General features: G+C 41.5%; 1 protein-coding gene across 2 annotated transcripts in view; it reads left to right on the forward strand.

The window, feature by feature from the left end:
• Nucleotides 1-13,526, forward strand: part of LOC139412836 (acyl-CoA oxidase-like) — a 51,426-nt gene that overhangs the window by 8,937 nt on the left and 28,963 nt on the right. The window contains exons 1-10 of one of the 2 annotated variants that reach the window (XM_071159585.1): nt 43-225; nt 480-576; nt 697-783; nt 968-1,054; nt 1,335-1,433; nt 1,892-2,006; nt 2,111-2,197; nt 2,378-2,450; nt 2,618-2,750; nt 3,632-3,666. In XM_071159585.1, coding sequence (XP_071015686.1) covers nt 553-576; nt 697-783; nt 968-1,054; nt 1,335-1,433; nt 1,892-2,006; nt 2,111-2,197; nt 2,378-2,450; nt 2,618-2,750; nt 3,632-3,666 — 740 coding nt within the window. In that variant the 5' untranslated portion in view covers nt 43-225; nt 480-552. Of the gene's footprint in view, nt 1-42; nt 226-479; nt 577-696; nt 784-967; nt 1,055-1,334; nt 1,434-1,891; nt 2,007-2,110; nt 2,198-2,377; nt 2,451-2,617; nt 2,751-3,631; nt 3,667-13,526 lie in introns of those variants that run through there. The other variant, XM_071159575.1, reaches the window with a different exon arrangement.

The following is a 13,526-nucleotide window of genomic DNA, read 5'->3' on the forward strand; positions in this document are numbered from 1 at the left end:
GTAGGTATATACAGTATCATCGGTAACAATTGTGTACAAGCCACCTAGCTAATAAAATACTGGGGCTTGCGGTCATTAGTTACATTTCAACCACAGCGATTCCCCAATTGAGGCGCAACAGAGTTCACCCGCAAATGCAGGAACACCGGAAATAATAACTAAACCAACGAATGAGAAATGGTGGAGGCTACTAGAACGAAAAGACATTTTTTCCGAATAAACGTGGTGAGTGAAAAACGTAATTACATAGCTCACTCCCTACCCGGTATCTCATCCTACTGTTATACGACTCTGTATGCGTTGCTTGTTGGCAACCTTGTTATTTACGAAGTTTTTGGAACGGATTCCTGTTGGAACGTTCCACAAATTATACCCACCCTAAAAATAATGCTAATTTCCCGCTGCGATGTTCATTTTCAGTTCATTGTTCATGTTAAGTTCTGTCACATACTAAAATGTAATACATTTTTATTCTACAGTTATGGTCTCACGTTGGACCAGAATAGAGATTTGACGGTGGAGAGACTGGAGTATGTCTTAACGAGGCCACTAATGCGACATCACCTCAAAGATCAGGTGAACGAATTCAGTCTTACACCCCTCAACTGATACCAATTTTACACCTTGCAATTGCAAATGTTTGTCTGGGTGTTGTTCAGTTCTGAACCTGCGTTTTTATGTATTGAGGGGTTTTAGATGGAAGAGAAACAACCAGGCTTCATAGCCAAGAGCTTGGGTATCACTGAACTGATATGCTCTGCAGATATGTCCACTGGAGTAAAGGTATGCTAATTGACTTCTCCAACACACACACACACACACACACACACACACACACACACACACACACACAGCTTGTCATAGGCATTTATTTACATAACCAAATCCATGTATGATTACACTGTACCGGCTGTGTGTACTCGCTGTCTGTACAGTGCTCTTTGGTGTTCTCCCCTCTGGTCCACAGTTGGGTGTTGTCTGTGGCTTGTTTGGTGGTGCAGTCACAAACCTTGGAAGCCCTGGTCAGAAGAAAAAATGGTATCTCCCGGTTACGGTATGTGTCCACAGCCACTCACACAGCTCACATGCAAAGTAATATAACAGATCATTTATAGCTTTTGTTCAATGTCTGCCTCTTGTCGTTACATTCTTACAATGCATGCACTTGTATATAGCTTTTTCCGCCATACACATTCATTCATCCACAGCACATATTACCATTGGATGTTGTTATTTATCTGATACAACAATGGATTTAGCCTTTGATTTTTAACTCTTTGTCAAATCATCATCCTAATTGTTTTGGTTGAATGACTGGGTGTGACTTCTGTCAGGATTCGGAGTTCACTGGGATGTTTGCCATGACAGAGAGGGGTCATGGGAGTAACGTCCGGGGAATCCTTACAGAGGCCTGCTACGAGCCATCTACACAGGTCAGCTTAATAACATGCATAACACACTCACGAATCATGTGACACCATTGAGGCAATGCGGAATTCTGAACTGATGGACAGTCGTTTGGTTCCACAAGGCAGCGACCTCTTTTCACCACTCAACATGGACCAACTGTACCAGTCAGTTGGGTTAGGATGAAATTCTAACTGTAACTAATTCCACTAGTTACAGTTACACTATGTGCAGAGGACAATCTACCACATACCCCAAATGATAGTCTGTTGTACGTGGTCCGTAACACAGTGGACTAGATCATATTGTGTTACATATTGATGTAGTTATGTATGTGAAATGTGCAGGTCATATCTAGTACATACAGTATGTTCCCTCTTCGTCTGTGTTTCATGTCTTTCTTTACTGATCCCTGTACTCATGGAGTCCAAAAGAAGCATCGATATCATCATATTTAGTTATACATTCATCTGTTGGCCTTCAGGAGTTCATCATCCACACACCGTGTGAGGATGCCCAGAAGATGTACATCGGAAACTCCATGAAGGGGAATTACGCCTCTGTGTTCGCTCAGCTCATCATCAATGGAGATTCCCAAGGTGGGACTCACTCAATACAACAGTCTGTCTGCTATGGATTGTATTTAGCAATAGCCCCTGCGCATTTACTAATGTGTGTTAACATGTTTTATTCATCGCCATAGGTCCTCACTGTTTTATTGTTCCAATCCGAGACCGACATGGAGTCATGAATCCTGGAGTGACAGCCATTGACATGAAGCACAAAGAAGGTAGCTAGTTTTCAATGGCCTGTTTTTCATCTAAGCAGCGTTCTTCTTCCGACTGTATGACAAACACATGAATATGATGCTGTGAGACAATCATTCCTGTCACAAATGCACACCGTTGTGTATTAATACGTGGATTTTCATTGAACATTTGAAACTTAGCCATGCTGTGTGTTGTCACAGGCTTACACGGGGTTGACAATGGCATCTTGATATTTGACAATGTCAGGATACCGAGGACAAACCTGCTCAGCAAGTGAGTGGACTGTAACATGTGCTCCACTGCCGGGTCATTAAACAGATCTCTATAACTACCATTGGAAGTTGAATGCATTCTAGACATCATCCTCACTTAAATGATTCCTAGCTGTGTACAGTGTACAGTATGCAGCATCAATGTGTTTTATGACCCTCCTGCTCCAGGTTTGGCTGTGTGTCGGCAGATGGGCTGTACTCTTCTCCTGTCCAGAACAAGAGCAAACGTTTTAATGCCATGTTGGCTGCTCTCACCCCTACCAGGCTGGGGCTCACTGTCCAGGCCATAGCTGCCATGAAGGTGAGTTTACAAGGCCATGTGCATTATGATTTAGGCTAGTGTATGTAAACTGATTAGCTCTCTTTAGCTTTGACCATGTTTACCATCTTACTGTGATGGTTAGTGACAGCTAGAGGGCAGTCTTGATTTACGTTACCTCCCTCAACACCGTCACAGGGACAAAGCATAACACTGCCTTTGTTACACCTTCTTTTATGTTCTACGTGCTATTCTAATGAGAGAAATCAGCTCAGTCATCTGCAGTTTGAGTGGATTATGGGCCTCAGTCTGGGTAAATCTAGGCCAGATGGGTTGGCGTCATAGTCTGCTGTGTATACCCAATGACGGGACTGAATTCCAGGTTGTGTCCCAAGTCTGGCAGGTAACCAAGAGACAATCATACAAAGCTCTGACCACAGGTGACCCTTTGGTGATGTTGGATGGTTGCATAAATAGAATTGTCATACTCTGAATGAGTTGCTAAAACAGATCTGACTTCTTCAAAATATGATGGACTGTTATTAGCTTGGGGAGAGCAGAGAAGCATAGAAATCAGAGCTGTTAATAGATCTGGCCCAGATTATGTCTATGGTGGACTTTTAGACGGATCTTATCAGTGTGTATTGGCTGTGGGTCACAGTAACTTAGTCTTTGAACCTGTACAAAGTTTGCAGCTGTCTTTTAAGTGAAATAAAATAGTACATTATGGTCCATAGACAGTTTCAAATAAACACTGTTTCATATTTAAGCTTATGGTTTTGTTTTTGGGTCTGTAAGAACTTTACACAAAACAAATGTGGATATGATTTTGCACTGAAGCTTTACCTACAGATAAAGGCATGTAGCATCAGCGCTGTTCTGTGTAGAGATCTTACAGTGTCTGTTGTTTTTCTCACCGACAGTTGGGCCTCATCATTGCAGTGCGTTACAGCCACAGGTACAGTACATTTACATTTTAGTCAACACTCTTCTCCAGACCGCCTTACAGGAGCGATTACGGTTAAGTGCCTTGCTCAAGGGCACATCGGCAGATGTTTCACCTAGTCGGCTCGGAGATTCGAACCAGCAACATTTTAACCTCTAGGCTACCTGCTGCCCCAGTGCACTTCTGACGCTCCCATACATCCCACATTAACTAAAAATGAGTTGCTTTTACATTTCATTTGACAAATGCATGTATGCACATACAGTGCCTTGCGAAAGTATTCGGCCCCCTTGAACTTTGCGACCTTTTGCCACATTTCAGGCTTCAAACATAAAGATATAAAACTGTATTTTTTTGTGAAGAATCAACAACAAGTGGGACACAATCATGAAGTGGAACAACATTTATTGGATATTTCAAACTTTTTTAACAAATCAAAAACTGAAAAATTGGGCGTGCAAAATTATTTAGCCCCTTTACTTTCAGTGCAGCAAACTCTCTCCAGAAGTTCAGTGAGGATCTCTGAATGATCCAATGTTGACCTAAATGACTAATGATGATAAATACAATCCACCTGTGTGTAATCAAGTCTCCATATAAATGCACCTGCACTGTGATAGTCTCAGAGGTCCGTTAAAAGCGCAGAGAGCATCATGAAGAACAAGGAACACACCAGGCAGGTCCGAGATACTGTTGTGAAGAAGTTTAAAGCCGGATTTGGATACAAAAAGATTTCACAAGCTTTAAACATCCCAAGGAGCGCTGTGCAAGCGATAATATTGAAATGGAAGGAGTATCAGACCAATGCAAATCTACCAAGACCTGGCCGTCCCTCTAAACTTTCAGCTCATACAAGGAGAAGACTGATCAGAGATGCAGCCAAGAGGCCCATGATCACTCTGGATGAACTGCAGAGATCTACAGCTGAGGTGGGAGACTCTGTCCATAGGACAACAATCAGTCGAATATTGCACAAATCTGGCCTTTATGGAAGAGTGGCCATTTCTTAAAGATATCCATAAAAAGTGTCGTTTAAAGTTTGCCACAAGCCACCTGGGAGACACACCAAACATGTGGAAGAAGGTGCTCTGGTCAGATGAAACCAAAATTGAACTTTTTGGCAACAATGCAAAACGTTATGTTTGGCGTAAAAGCAACACAGCTCATCATCCTGAACACACCACCCCCACTGTCAAACATGGTGGTGGCAGCATCATGGTTTGGGCCTGCTTTTCTTCAGCAGGGACAGGGAAGATGGTTAAAATTGATGGGAAGATGGATGGAGCCAAATACAGGACCATTCTGGAAGAAAACCTGATGGAGTCTGCAAAAGACCTGAGACTGGGACGGAGATTTGTCTTCCAACAAGACAATGATCCAAAACATAAAGCAAAATCTACAATGGAATGGTTCAAAAATAAACATATCCAGGTGTTAGAATGTCAAAGTCCAGACCTGAATCCAATCGAGAATCTGTGGAAAGAACTGAAAACTGCTGTTCACAAATGCTCTCCATCCAACCTCACTGAGCTCGAGCTGTTTTGCAAGGAGGAATGGGAAAAAATTTCAGTCTCTCGATGTGCAAAACTGATAGAGACATACCCCAAGTGACTTACAGCTGTAATCGCAGCAAAAGGTGGCGCTACAAAGTATTAACTTAAGGGGGCTGAATAATTTTGCACGCCCAATTTTTCAGTTTTTGATTTGTTAAAAAAGTTAGAAATATCCAATAAATGTCATCCATGATTGTGTCCCACTTGTTGTTGATTCTTCACAAAAAAATACAGTTTTATATCCTTATGTTTGAAGCCTGAAATGTGGCAAAAGGTTGCAAAGTTCAAAGGGGCCGAATACTTTCGCAAGGCACTGTATGCAATGGATGTGATTGAGATTGGAATTATATGATTTTCTTCATTGTATTTCAACTGAAAAGGTTCTAAACAGTCATTCTAGTGGTAGTCTTTTGTATTCCTGCTCATGCACAGTAGCACTTTTCATAATGTGGAACGTTTACATAAAGCCGATAGAAGTGATGGGTTAGCTCCACGCTAGCCTCGTCGCGAACCAGGCTTCCGTAAACAGTAAGCCTGGGGAAGTTCCATTGCAGAAATCATCTAAAGACAGATCGGAACCCGGTGAAATCAGTGACGCCTCGCAACACATCAAACCAATCAAATGCCTTGCTTGGGTGGAGCTCCAAAGGTGCTCACCAGATTAGTGCCATATGAGCAACATAAGTTAAATAAAATTAAAAGAACCTTATTATTATTATTATTATTACTATATTTATTTTGTTGAACCCATCCAAGGGTTTTTCTTTATGTTTTACTATTTTCTACATTGTAGAATAATAGTGAAGACATCAACACTATGAAATAACACATGGAATCATGTAGTAACCAAAAAAGTGTTAAACAAATCAAAATATATTATAGATTTTAGATTCCTCAAAGTAGCCACCTGTTGCCTTTGACAGCTTTGTACACTCTTGGCATTCTCTCAACCAGCTTCACCTGGAATGCTTTTCCAACAGTCTTGAAGGAGTTCCCACATATGATGAGCACTTGTTGGCTGCTTTTCCTTCACCCTGCAGTCCAACTCATCCCAAACCATCTTAATTGGGTTGAGGTCGGGTGATTGTGAAGGCCAAGTCATCTAATGCAGCACTCTCCTTCTTGGTCAAATAGCCCTTACACAGCCTGGAGGTGTGTTGGGTTATTGTCCTGTTGAAAAACAAATGATAGATCCCACTAAGCGCAAACCAGATGGGATGGTATAATGCTGTGGTAGCCATGCTGGTTAAGTGTGCCTTGAATTCTAAATAAATCACAGCCAGTGTCACCAGAAAAGCACCATCACACCTCCTCCTCCATGCTTCACAGTGGGAACCACACATGTGAGATCATCCGTTCACCTACTCTGCTTCTCAAAGACATGGCGGTTGGAACCATAAATCTCATATTTGGACTCATCAGACCAAAGGACAGATTTCCACCAGTCTAATGTTCATTGCTTGTGTTTCTTGGCCCAAGTAAGTATCTTCTTCTTATTGGTGTCCTTTAGTAGTGGTTTCTTTGTAGCAATTCGACCATGAAAGCCTGACTCACGCAGTCTTCTCTGAACAGTTGATGTTGAGATGTGTCTGTTACTTGAACTGTGTGAAGCATTTATTTGGGCTGCAATTTCTGAGGCTGGTAACTCTAATGAACTTATCCTCTGCAGTAGTGGTAACTCTGGGTCTTCCTTTCTTGTGGTTGTCCTCATGAGAGCCAGTTTCATCATAGCGCTTGATGGTTTTTGCGACTGCAGTTGAAGAAACTTTCAAAGATCTTCTAATGTTCTGGATTGACTGACCTTCACGTGTTAAAGTAATGATGGACTGCCATTTCTCTTTGCTTATTTGAACTGTTATTGCCATAATATGGACTAGGTATTTTACCAAATAGGGCTATCTTCTGTATATAGCCCCGGCCAAACTGAGCAATCAGGGGAGAAGGGCCTTGGTCAGGGAGGTGACCAAGAACCCAATGGCCACTCTGGCAGAGTTCCTCTGTGGACACCTGGGACCATCCCTACAGTGAAGCATGGTGCTGTGGGAATGCTTTTTAGCGACAGGGACTAGGAGAATAGTCAGGATCGAGGGGAAGATGAACAGAGCAAATTACAGAGAGATCCTTGATGAAAACCTGCTCCAGAGTGCTCAGGGCCTTAGACTGGGGCGAAGGTTCACCTTCCAACAGGACAACGACCCTAAGCACACATCCAAGACAACCCAGCAGTGGCTTCGGGACAAGTCTCTGAATGTCCTTGAGTGGCCCAGCTAGAGCCCGGACTTGAATCCGATTGAACAACTCTGGAGAGACCTGAAATATCCAGCCTGACAGAGCTTGAGAGGATCTGCAGAGAAGAATGGGAGAAACTCCCCAAAAACAGGTGTGCCAGCGTCAAACCCAAGAAGACTTAAGGCTGTAATTGCTGCCAAAGGTGCTTCAACAAATTACTGAGTAAAGGGTCTGAATACTTATGAAAATGTGATTATTTCCTTTTTTTTATCCATTTGCATAAGTTTCTCAACCTGTTTTTGCTTTGTCATTATGGGTTATTGTGTGTAGATTGATGAGGGGGTGAAACTATTTAATCAATTTTAGAATAAGGCTGTAACGTAACAAAATGTGGAAAAAGTCAAGGAGTCTGAATACTTTCTGAATGCACTGTAGATGGTTATTTTTTCCATTCAGAGCTGACCCAACTCCATTCAATTCCTATTATGTGTAAAATGCTTCTGAATGTCAACAAAATAACAAACAGCTCAATATAGAAAGAAAACAATTGATATAAGCATTATTTTGTTTACCTCAGAAAACACACATTATTTTGACAGCCCTATTGAGGGAGTCTCTTGTTTTTCCGTATCTGTTGTTGTTTTTTGTGCATCCTCATGTGTGGGTTGCGTGTGTTCTGCTAAAGTTTCCAATGTGAGGGCGAGAACGTGGGTGGGGGGAAAGGGGAGGGTTTTCTCTGTAATTGGCATCCCCAAAAATCACCCACACGCTTGGGTGGAGCTCCAAAGGTGCTCACCAGATTAGTGCTGTAGGAGCAACATAAGTGAAATAAAATTAGCCTCATATGTTACCTGTAATGTTCATTTCCTGTAGCCTAATTGCCCCCCAAAAATTATATGTTAGCACTTTAAAAGGAATCTACAAAATCTGGTATATTGTTTACCTCATATACATTGTCTACTGGTATCATTTTAAATTGAGAACATATAGCTAGCTCAACATGTAAATGTGTGAGTTTAGCTATTCTCTGCTTCAGATGACAGATTCCCATAAAGCCAGTAATGCCATCATATTGTAGGCCTATGGCTGCATTGGCGATGCATGCCATATGATAAGCTGCACAATGGATTCATATAGTTGATATTCTGTAGAAGAGTAACAATCAAATAAAACACATGGGAGATCTTACAACTAGACAAAAAGGAAATGTTAATTTGAGCATACAACACAGAAACAGACACTTTCGAGTGTTTGTCACCAGAGCGGTGTAGAATGTGTTGTGACGTTTGACTTTACTAGCGTAATTCACCTTCAGTAAATATAAATCGCAGACTGTCGGCCACACTTGATGACTTGAAAACGAGCACTTGAAACCTACTTTTATTCAAAATGTGTCCTACCTGGACGGAAAACAGTGGCACACATAACACACAGCAGCCCTTCTACGGGAGTGTGGGGGGAGGGTTCTTGAAATGTAACATCCAATCAAAATCTGGGTGCAAGTGGACCATTCAAACAGTTTTTGCAGTATGAAATTCTCCAGACCTCCAAGTGAGGCCTGACAACGACGTAGATGGTTATTTTTTCCATTCAGAGCTGACTCAACTCCATTCAAATCCTATTATGTTTAAAATGCTTCTGAATATCAACAAAAGAACAAACGGCTCAATATGGGAAGAAAACAGCAATAGATATTGAGCATTATTTAGTTTACCTCTGAGAACACACATTCTTTTGACAGCCCTATTGAGGGAGTCTCTTGTTTTTCCATATCTGTTTTTGTGCATCCTCACGTGTGGGTTGCGTGTGTTCTGCTAAAGTTTCCAATGTGGGGGCGAGAGCGTGGGTTGGCGGAAAGGGGAGGGTTTTCTCTGTGGTTGGCATCCCCAAAAATCACCCCAAATCACCCCCACACAGAGAGAGATAGAAAGAGGGAGGTAATCACAATACCGATGCAGACTACTGCACATGGAGGACACATTTCCTGTTTTGTGACACACGTCCTGTCCCCACCCACCAATCAAATAAAACACATGGGAGATCTTACAACTAGACAAAAAGGAAATGTTAATTTGAGCATACAACACAGAAACAGACACTTTAGAGACAGCAGAATACTGGACAGGCAACCCGCAACTGCAGCAAACCGAACACTCCCATGACACACACAGGCCGCTATCAGAACTCTCCCATTCCATACTTCACTGAACTGATCAATGCCTACACTCTACCTTTACTGACAGCTGGAGCTGCAATGTCACCCTCTTCCATGGCTGTTATCTACAAATGGATTTGGAGACTGTGTTTTTAATTTACAATGATTACATCAAGATAGCTAGCTAAAAGGAAGTTAGCTAGCTGATGACAATTAATTAACTTAGCTAAACAGTATGTAAAGTCAATTAGCTACCTTAATAGCAGCTCAGCTGAGTTAGCCTACAAAGTGGCATACTATAGCCAGCTAGCTAGTTAATAATACTTTGCTTTTTTACATTACATATTTTTTTTTGATTTACTTACTTGAATAGGTTCTCCCACTTCCTTCGTTTTTTTTGGGTGCCTTTCGGTATTTATTGGTTGTAGCAAAGAGTGGATGAATGGAGACGAGCCAAAAAGTGTTTGCCACCAGAGCGGTGTAGAACGTGTTGTGACCTTTGACTTTACAAGCATAATTCACTCTCAATTTCAATAAATATAAATTGCAGACTGTCGGCCACACTTGATGACTTGAAAACGAGCACTTGAAACCAACTTTTCTACAAAATGTGTCCTACCTGGACGGAAAACAGTGGCACACATAACACACAGCAGCCCTTCTACGGGAGTGTGGGGGGAGGGTTCTTGAAATGTAACATCCAAACAAAATCTGGGTGCAAGTGGACCATTCAAACAGTTTTTGCAGTATGAAATTCTCCAGACCTTCAAGTGAGGCGTGACAAAGACGTGATTTTGGAGGTATAGCAACACGAGACTAGCTCCACACCAACTCATCCCATAATCAATGTAATAAATGATGTAGATGGTTATTTTTTCCATTCAGAGCTGACTCAACTCCATTCAAATCCTATTATGTTTAAAATGCTTCTGAATATCAACAAAAGAACAAACGGCTCAATATGGGAAGAAAACAGCAATAGATATTGAGCATTATTTAGTTTACCTCTGAGAACACACATTCTTTTGACAGCCCTATTGAGGGAGTCTCTTGTTTTTCCATATCTGTTTTTGTGCATCCTCATGTGTGGGTTGCGTGTGTTCTGCTAAAGTTTCCAATGTGGGGGCGAGAGCGTGGGTTGGCGGAAAGGGGAGGGTTTTCTCTGTGGTTGGCATCCCCAAAAATCACCCCAAATCACCCCCACACAGAGAGAGATAGAAAGGGGGAGGGAGGTAATCACAATACTGATGCAGACTACTGCACATGGAGGACACGTTTCCTGTTTTGTGACACACGTCCTGTCCCCCCCCCCCCCCCCCCCCCCACTAAACCCTCCAATGCACCACCAACACGCATAGTAAAACCTTTAGGAACTTGAAGTGGGGCTAGTGGTCTTGGTAGTGAGAATAATGATGGTCGTGTTGTCAGTGACTAGCATTAAAGAGAACACAGCTATCCCCGTACAATTGGGGTTAGCTGTGTTTTAACAGTACATTGTGTAACCACTGTTAGCTTTGTTTTCAGAGTTGAGTCTACTATACATTGAGGAGAGGTTGTGGGATCATCATCTGTGAGGACTTCCCCTCTGTGTAAACACCCAGGTGTGTGCTCTTCTGTGGTCTGGCAGGGGACAAACCTTGACATAGTAGAAACATCCGTGTGATCTTTCTGGTTAACACATTATTTAGTAACATGGGACTGTCAATCACACAGTTAGTGTACAACTTAAACCATACAGCTGAAGTATATTGGAGTGTCACATTACATTAACTTTACAGTATCTCGGTTAGTATATTTTGCTCCTCAGTCTAGAAATCAGAGTAGGGATGATAACAGTGCCATCCCTTCGAGACTGCAGCATCTACATTTTCCCTGCAATCTCTTTGAAACTCACTTGTACCCACTAAACCAGTCTATACCATCATCCATCGCCTTCATCTGCCCCCCACCCTCCCCCACTCTCCCCACTGAGACACCTGTGCAGATATACTCAGAGATAAACTTTGTAATGCTTCCAGAGCAACAGGTGCACAACAAGGCATGTGTGTGACGGTGACCACATCTCAACACTCAACATACACTCCACAAAACTAATGTTCCACCACATCAGCACATACAGTGCCTTCAGAAAGTATTCACACCGATTTGACTTTTTCCACGTTTTGTTGTGTTACAGCTTGAATTTGAAATGGATTACATTTAGATTTTAGATCCCTGGCCTACACACAATACTCCATATTGTCAAAGTGAAGTAATGTTTTATTAAAATGTTTCCAATTAATTAAAAATGAAAAGCTGACATTTCTTGAGTCAAGATATGTAATGTCCCTCAGTCATGCAATGAATTTAAAACACAGATTCACCCACAAAGACCAGGGAGGTTTTACAATGCCTTGCAAAGAAGGGCACCTATTGGTAGAAGGGTAAAAAAAGCAGAAATTGAATAAATCAAATCAAATTTTATTTGTCACATACACATGGTTAGCAGATGTTAACGCGAGTGTAGCGAAATGCTTGTGCTTCTAGTTCCGACAATGCAGTAATAACCAACGAGTAATCTAGCTAACAATTCCAAAACTATCACCTTATACACAAGTGTTTACTACCTTATACACACTTTGAGCATGGTGATGTTAGTGTTTACACTTAGGATGGTGTATCAATACACCCAATCACTACAAAGATGCAGGCGTCCTGCCTAACTCAGTTGCCGGAGAAGAAGGAAATTGCTCAGGGAGGCCAATGATGACTTTAAAGAAGTTACAGAATTTAAAACCTCTTAAGGATCTGGCAGTTTTTTTTTCAATTTATGCCTAAAATTACATTCCCAAATCTAACTGCCTGTAGCTCAGGAAACACTTTGAAGTTTGTGGAAATGTGAAATTAATGTAGGAGATTAGATCTGGTAAAAGATAATACAATCAAAAAATATGTGTTTTCATTTTTTTTTGTTCCATCTTTGAAATGCAAGAGAAAGGCCATACATTGAGAGAGAACTCTAGGTGTAATTTAGATTTTGTCCACAAGATGGCAGCAGTTTGTGCAAAGTTATAGACTGATCCAGTGAATAATTACATCAAGTCTGCCAGGAGTTTGCCCTAATGTGCCGAATTGGTATATTTATACATTTGAAGTATATAACTATAGAAAATATACAAAAATGCTATGGTAAATAAACATTTAAGTTTACACACTCCCAGGAATGTTATACATGATGAATCATTAGCTTCCCTCTGGAAAATACACTAACTTTCACACATCAAGATGGCCGGGTGGGTGTGGAGCCAAAGACAGCAGTGGGGTCAAACTGTAGACCCCAGTTCCTACATTTGAAATAAGAAATGTATTTGATCAAACAAAACTATGTTACATTTTATCTCTGGGACCCTCAAGATGAGAAATCAGAGCAAGATTACTGAATGTATCAAACCAGTTGCCGTGATAAAAGTGTTTTGTTGTTGTGCACTATCCTCAAACAATAGCATGTTATTTGTTTTCTGTAATAGCTACTGTAAATTGGACACTGCAGTTAGATTAACACAAATGTAGCTTTCTGCCCATATAAGACATGTCTATGTCGTGGAAAGTTGGCTGTTGTATACAACGTTTTCTAGTCACATTATCACGTATTGAGCAACAACCGTCTGGGTTTAGGGACACCAATCCTGTAGAGGTTTTTAATAGCTGTGGTAGGAGAAAACAGAGGATGGTTCAATAACATTGTAGTTACTCCACAATACTAACCTAACTGACAGAGTGAAAAGAAGGAAGCCTGCACAGAATAAAAATATTCCAAAACATGCATCCTGTTTGCAACAAGGCACTAAAGTAATACTGAACAACTCTGCCGTTGTGCCCCTAAGCAAGGCAGTTAACCCACTGTTCCCCGGGCACTGAAGACGTGGATGTCGATTTAAGGCAGCCTCCCCCGCACC

Source organism: Oncorhynchus clarkii, chromosome 1, assembly GCF_045791955.1.
Source record: "Oncorhynchus clarkii lewisi isolate Uvic-CL-2024 chromosome 1, UVic_Ocla_1.0, whole genome shotgun sequence".
Lineage (NCBI taxonomy): Eukaryota > Metazoa > Chordata > Actinopteri > Salmoniformes > Salmonidae > Oncorhynchus > Oncorhynchus clarkii.